Here is a 7,512-nt window from a genome sequence, read left to right as displayed (position 1 = left end):
TTGTCACTATGGGTCTGTCTGCTTTCTTCTATTGTTTTAGATGTAAAATATGTTAATTTGAACCCTTTTGTGATGCAGGGATTGTAATTTTTCCTTATATATTTTAATTAGGCCATTTTACACTCTGTCGTGAAATATGCAGAGAATTAATCAAAATTACCAAAATCTAAACACCGTCTGGGTTCTGTTTGAGATTAAAATCCACAGGAGCTCTTTTGTAAAAGTCACATCAAACCCCCAGAAAAAGGAGTGTTTCTAGCAGATAAAAATGTCTGTTCAACTGGAACAACTCATAAGGACCATTCAGGATATTCGTTTTACAAAGTTATACAACAAGGTTGAGTTGTCTAACCAAATCTAACCAGTTGTAGTTAAAAAATGCAACAGTAATCAAGTTTGATTATTAGGCTTTATTCACTCATTTCAATACACAACATGATGGAACGGTAAAATTGAACACCACACTGATTAATAGCAGGCCCTAGAGTAGATTTTGTAAGTTATAAAGCAAACTCTTAATGGTTTTACTGAACTGCCTTTATCAACTTCTATACAGAGCAGCAAACAGACAATTTAACTCAAGTCACTAAGTACACCAGGCAAAACAGGATGTGTGGGACACACACTAAGTATATGAAACTGACTGATATTACATCCCATGTTCAGTTCAATTAAAACTGTGGTAAATTAAAAGAACACAACAAAATGAGACAGGAGTACATAAACCCGGAGAAAGGCACCTCTGGTAAGAGAAGAGTGTTGCAAAATAGGTAATTTAGTGTGTATTTACAGGTTTAAGTACTCACTAATGGCCAAAGATCAACATAAGCTATTTATAATATATCATCATCTAAATATCAACAGCTATTTACCATCTCAGTGATTGTGAAAATATTGTTTCCTTGACACTTACTCATTCTTTCATTCTCATACGCATATAAACAACACAGTTTATATATATATATATATATATATATTACAAGCCATCTATATTTAATATTAAAATACAATATTATAAAGATAGTGAGAAAGCAGCATTGACATTTGGCAACAGTCTGAGATTCCCTTAAGCGTTGTAGGTCTTGATCTTCTGTGTTATGGCTCCACAGCAGATTGGACACTTGATGAGCGACATTGAACACTCTTTACAAGTAACCAGATGACCACATGGAATTAAGACAATACAAATATCTCTGTCCATACATATTTTGCACTGTCTCTCCCTCTGTAGCTTTCGTAGTTTCTCCAGTGGGTCCTCCTCTGTAAGAAAGACGTGGAAAAAAAGATTAAAAATGTGTTGCCTCACATTTAAATCCCTGCTGCGTAGGCTTTGTTTTGTGTAGCCAACAACAGGTGTACAGTACCTTGCTCTGCTGCCTTGGCAGCATCACTCTGTGGTGTGGAGTTAATACAGTCTTCCATAAGTTCTTCCAGGCTGGAATAGCCTGAGCCTGTCCTACTGATTTTCTCCAAGATGGTCCTTTCCACCACACTGGGCTCTAAACCCATCTCGATGGCCTTCAGAGCCATGGAAGACTGCAGCACCTCTGTACACAAAGAGGAAACTTCAGCATTCACAACTACTTGTACTTATTTTAATTTGTTACCGGTATATTGTATTTATATGCCATGTCATTTACTTCTATTACAGGAGGTATTTTACATTTTTAAATGTTCAAAAAGGGTTAGTCAAATTAAAAAATATAAATGTTTACCATTTCCTGAAAATCCATTTTGATGCCTTGAAGTCTGGAAACAAACATGGTCATAGTTATTTTCAGAATAATGTAAGTAAAACAAAAGCTTACTACAGGTAACAAAATCTTTGAATACTAATTTTACACATAGCTAAAGGAGGTATATTTGTCCAGAGAACACCAAACAGTAGAGTAATGAGTATTATCATTTAAACATTGTAAGCATGCATTATTTTTCCATTGGTCCAATCGAAAACAAAATTCCTAAATCTGTCTTAAAACAGCATTTACATGCCAATATGTACGTTGAGTTATTGGTTGCTGTAACGGTTCCTCCTGCTCATATCTGCAGCAAAGAGATGCCCTCTTAAAGCCATTTCAATTTAAGTGATAAGGGACAAAACTCATTGTTCTGTGAAAAAATTTATTGAACAGTTCTACGGAAGATGTGGGTGTCTTTAGGAATATTCTTTTTAGTACAAAATTCCCTCCTCTGTGCTCCAATGGGCAGTGTTTGCTTGCTGAACCACAGGGACAGTAACACAAAGGAGGGAATTTGGTACTGTACTTTTGGAAGATAACTACAGTACTTGATTTGTTCAAACTGATGAATCAGCATATTAGCTTAATCTGAACTGAAGTAAGTTTTAACACAGCGAGGACTGGATTTTTGGTCAATAACGCCTTCCAATAATGCTCTAAAAGTATGTGAGTGTGTTTTAAGACAGTGAACATATCCTTTAAATGGCTGGAAGCTATGAATCAGACTGACAGGGAACCAGGAGAGAAATAAGATTAAGGCAAGAAATTGGGAGAATGCTTTTATATGCATTGCAATAACTGGACTAGACGTGAAAACAACATGCACCTTCAGGTGGTCTGTAATCAGATTTTTCACCTACCCAATACCATATTTTTTTTTTTCAAGCTTTTTTAATATTGTAAGCGTTCTTACTGTGTATATGTGTCCACATCTTACATACTCCCACAGTTGTGGAAAGTTACCTTTTTAATTTTGATTTGAGCCATGTTTTGTATTTAAACAATACAAGCTAGCACCACTATGAGTAATGATGATTCCTTTTGTTCCAACACACTGCTGTCACGACGACATATTTGCTCCTCTGGATCTTTGTCATGCACATGTGCCACATGTAAACACATAGTTAGAAACCAGGTTAAGGATAACCAGTGTTCATCGGGTTCTCCAAGTCCTTATCCTGATTAAGGATCTGGTTTCTTGTTTACGTGAGGTTTACAAAATCAGATTACTTGTAAAAAAAAAAAACAGTTACTGAAGTGCATATAAAAGCACTGAAGGCTTACCGCTCTATTTCGCCGTGGGTCTTGCAGTTGAATGCTGTTGACAAATTCTTGTCCCTTCTCTGCCAACAGGAAACTGCATCTGATTAACAAAACAAACATCATATTGTATTTACACAAAAGGAAAATGTTACAATAAAAAAAAACAAAAAAAAAACGTGCGTGCGTGTGTATGTATGTTTCGAAGAAAGAGCATTATAGTTAATCTTACCCAGGATAGTGTTTAGCATGTTCTTCCCAAGGGTCTTCCTCAGGCTGCCATCCTTTTAAACCCCCACCACAGCGGAAACACAACACATTGTCTCCTGTCCCTGCAAGAACACACAGAATGTAAACTTAAATTCATTCATAGCTATAATCACATACATGAGAAAATACTGAATGTTGCTGAATGTCTCTTTAGTCCCAAGACTATGTCGCCCATAGTCAGACATCAGTACTCTACCTGTGCTATAGAAGCCAGCTCTGGCAAGTCTCTCTTGGTCTATAGGGTGCTGGACACTTGCAAAGCTACCAAGCCTCTCCTCAAAACTCTCCATAGGGACATGAGTGTGTGCACGTTGTTGGCTGCTGCTGCTGTCCTCCTCCTCTGTACTCCCCAGGAATGGGATGTTGCCCACATCGTGCCCAAGGATGAAGAAGCAGTGGGGGAAGTGTTTGGTGTGTTCTTCCCAGGCATTGTCCCCAGCTTCCCAGCTGCCTAGCATGCCACCACAGCAGAAACACTGCACCCGGTCGCTCTCCCCTAAGTAGTAGAGGCCGGCTAGGGCCAGATCTCTTGGTCTCACAGGAGCAGTAGAGGGCCAAGAAGAGAATGTCTGACGCCTAGCCTCCTCACTCTTCATGTGAGGGGCCCTTGGATAGGTGGTCTCATCAACCACCTCTCCTGTTCTCAAACGATATTCCATGTCCTCTGCTGCTTCATTGTAGATGGAACCGTTAATCATTGAGGTATCAGTAATCGGGTTAAAACCGGTGCGGTGAGTGCAGCTGAGAAACCTGCATGATGGGGAAACCTGTAACAACAATATGATTTATGTATTTAGAAAAGCATGAAAAGAAAAATGTTGTCTCCATTGTATACACACAAAAATGAACCCATCATGGAGAACAGAGAGGAGGAGTGAGAGCAAGAGGAGGAGGAGAAAGGAGAGCCAATATTTCTAATTAAATCTGTATTACTTTGGTAGACCATGTACTCAATCACGGCCTTACAATGACCAAAACTGGGCAGCAAGTCTTTAGAGAGTAGTCTTTGTTATCCAAGCAAGTAAGTAATGACTTCAATAGTCTTTATACTCTCTACAGTAACTGCAGAAATGCTTAGAGAAAAAAAAAAAAGTTAAGTGTTGTTTTGTCTTGCATTCACATAGAGGGGAAGAAGGGGGAGAAACATCATTGGCAACCGTGCCATTGTCAATGTCCCTGGTCTGTGTGGGGGAAATGTGACCATGTGGGCCCAACTTGGTCCATACAGTACTGCCTGTTTGCCAAGGAAGAGGGACCAGAGCAGCACATATATGTTGGGTATCTAGGAGGAGGCGTGTTATGACATCCACCGGTACACCAAGCCCTTTTCACCCGGCTGCTTTTGCCAAGGAGAACATTGCAGCAGATGTAGATAAGGTCCTCCTAATCGAATATTTTGAAACTATTTGTTGGACGCGCTATGACTCTTTTATGCAGTCACAGGTGTGCTTAGCCATCATAATCAAGGACTGGAGGTTTCTGTTTACACTAATAAGTATTTGCTTTGTTACCTTTTCCTTTTTGTATACTGATTTCATCATTACATCCCCAGAAAGACAGTTTCTTACTGTAGTTACATTTGTGTATTCTCTGTACTCTAACAATGTTGCATTATCAACTAGAATATGACTCTGGGAAGCTGGGTAGTGAGTTCAGCCCAACTGGAGCTCATTGGGTAAAGAAATGTGCATTGTATTATGGCAACAGTCTTTATACTGTATGTACCATAAAATAGCAACCAATAAAAATAAAAATAAAAATCCCCAAACTTTAAAAAAGGAAGAAATTTCTACACAATTGTATACATTTAAATAGCAACATGCACTCATGAAGCCAAAACATATATGAACAGTATTTTGATGGTCGTGTTTTAATTTTTTATATTCTGTAAGAGATATTCATATGTTAGGTGTGTGTGTATATCATCTGGTAAAAATAATGACTTTTGAGAAGAAGCATCGTGGTTGTGCAGTGTTTCATTTTGCAAGAAATTTGTGCAGTTTTGAGAAAGCAACAGCAATAGTTTCAAGAAACATGTTTACACAAATGAAACATATATAGAGATATATATATATATTATTACAATAAATAACATTGATTACACTTTGTTTTTTATTACTATCATGATCACCTCCTTATGCCGCTGTACAGGTGTGTCTCCCCTGCACCAGTTTTCCACAGTCTTCTGGCAGCTGAAACAGCGGACACGATCGGCATGGCCAGTGAAGTAGAAGCCGGCCCGAGCCAATCTTTCTGCTGACACCTGCTGGGCCAAGTTGGAGCCACGGAATGAGTCCAGACGACTGTTCATCAGGGAAAAATCTTCCGAGTGATCTGTCTCCAAATTTCCGTCTTGTCTGGGATCACACATGATAGAGCCAAGCAGGAAACTGCTGAATGGACTAACTTTAGGGACAGAATATCTGCAGGAAAAAAATGTTGTAGGCATTAGGGGTATGTACATTTTAAAGTTCAGCAAATGTCTAAAAAAATATAAATAAATGAATAATATAAATTAATTATAAATGTATAAATAAAATAATATAAGAGAAATCACTTCTTGCTACACTTTTATGAACATTTAACTTAGGAAAGTAAACAAAGCAGCTAATGGCTTACAATACACTACATTTCACAGGGTTCAAAAGTAGTCAAATCTGAAAATCGGAATCAGAAAGCTGCTCTCGTTTAGGCTCTAATGGTTACCATGCCTTTAAGAGAAGAGCCGTTGGATATTGCAGGTGAGGGATGGGCGCTGGAGAGGTAGGATTATCTACAGGCTCAGTACACTACAATACAGTAGAACTGCAAAGGGTGCAGCCCAACAACACCCACTGTGCCAAAGCCCAACAATAATAATTGCTACTTAAGGATCGCATGGGACAGTCAGGCACAAACTGACAATCAAATAGGTATAATATGATATGTAGGACATTAAACTAAAAAGGTCAGCTTTATGGAGGTCGGGCATAATATTTTAGGAAGCAAACCTACAAGGTGTGTATTGTTAAACTTCATGGGAAGCATATTGGATACTACATATTCTCATAAAGGGGAACTGATTATACAGATTAAAAATGTTTATCTTTTTTTGACAGTACATGTGTAGCATTTTAACAGTATTTTGTACTGAATGTAGACCCTAAATCGGGCACAGGTAGAGAAAAAAAAACCTTTGTAGTAGAAGATTTGTATTAGATTCCCCAGCCACTGTGTTTTGGAGGCTAGAAAACACGTAAACTCAACTCAGCTCTGAGCAATATCACAAGCAACTAGTCATTGACTTACAGCTATCTTTAAGACATATTTACTTTATCAAGGGGAGCAGCTTGTGATCTTTGAACTGCGCTACGTGTCGGCATTTCTCAATCACCAGATCAACAACAAAGCTCAGGTATAAATGTCTGTTTTACGTCCAATCACACAAGGCAATATCTTAAAGACACTCGCTGCATCTCGAAAACTGCTTCCCACAAAGTTGGAATAACATGGCGTCGCAAGTCATACCTCACCTATCCACCCACCGCCATTTATATTAACTGTTCCCCTGCAACGACTGGCCCCGCAAACGCTGGAAAGATCACACGGGGTTTAGTTAAACAAAAGCGACACAACAGCTCCATAGTTTCTGACAGCTGACACCTCGCTATCCAGACGAGCGTAGCGTTAGCTCGGTGTTCAGACAAATGGAGCCCATGTTATGAGCTAAAAGGTACGTTATTCAGCCAGGTGTAGAAACAGTCGCTTTGGACTTTGGCCAGTGCTCCTGAGCTGCAATGTTAGGTCAACGTTAGTAAACAGGACTTGCGAAGACGTAACTTTAAACCTAAGGCTAGCTACGGGCGACAGCTAACGCTAGCTACGTTAGCTTAGCTCGTCTACCTAACGTCGATGAGGTCAAAAAAAAAGTTATTTAATGAACTATAATTGCAAAACTTCAATGATTACCGTTTAATATCTCACAGCCAGCTCTCCCGTCTCTGATCCCAGGCAGTGTTTGATGTGAACAACGCCTACGGCAAGATCCAATGATTACAGGGGACTGTTTAGTTGACGTGCCCTCGCTTTCAGGAAGTGAAAGTAACGTTGACTATTGCGCACCTCGTCTGCGCGTCCCAGCTGACCACTACTGTGACGTCAGGAAACATCTTTGAGAAATTCGGCGGCTCTAAATTCCCAATGAAAAACCACAGCTTTCTGCGTGTTTGGCGTCAATTACACCAAACAGTGCCTCCCCACCTGG

The 7,512-nt window shown here is 39.3% G+C and overlaps 1 protein-coding gene across 1 annotated transcript; it reads right to left on the bottom strand.

Moving 5' to 3' along the window:
- Positions 1–390: 390 nt before the first annotated feature.
- Positions 391–7,373, bottom strand: xiap (X-linked inhibitor of apoptosis). The gene is made up of 8 exons (XM_051420583.1): positions 7,218–7,373; positions 5,401–5,692; positions 3,466–4,036; positions 3,232–3,331; positions 3,024–3,102; positions 1,716–1,749; positions 1,365–1,547; positions 391–1,260 (listed from the first exon to the last, which is right to left on the bottom strand). The coding sequence occupies exons 2-8, from the start codon at positions 5,638–5,640 to the stop codon at positions 1,067–1,069; spliced, it is 1,401 nt and encodes a 466-aa protein (XP_051276543.1). The 5' UTR covers positions 5,641–5,692; positions 7,218–7,373; the 3' UTR covers positions 391–1,066.
- Between the last annotated feature and the right edge of the window lie 139 nt (positions 7,374–7,512).

The sequence above is a fragment of the Dicentrarchus labrax genome, unplaced genomic scaffold (assembly GCF_905237075.1).
Source record: "Dicentrarchus labrax unplaced genomic scaffold, dlabrax2021, whole genome shotgun sequence".
Classification (NCBI taxonomy): domain Eukaryota; kingdom Metazoa; phylum Chordata; class Actinopteri; family Moronidae; genus Dicentrarchus; species Dicentrarchus labrax.
Note: the sequence above shows the minus strand (reverse complement) of the source record. Positions and strands in the feature narration are given on the sequence as shown.

What these genes read in the sequence shown, in the direction of transcription:
- xiap (XM_051420583.1), bottom strand. Translation starts at nt 5,640, where the DNA reads ATGTGTGATCCCAGACAAGACGGAAATTTGGAGACAGATCACTCGGAA. An exon ending in AGCTGGCTTCTATAGCACAG is followed by an intron (nt 3,332 to 3,465) that starts GTAGAGTACTGA and finishes GTGTTCTTGCAG; the next exon opens with GGACAGGAGACAATGTGTTG. An exon ending in ACCCACGGCGAAATAGAGCG is followed by an intron (nt 1,750 to 3,023) that starts GTAAGCCTTCAG and finishes GTTTGTTTCCAG; the next exon opens with ACTTCAAGGCATCAAAATGG.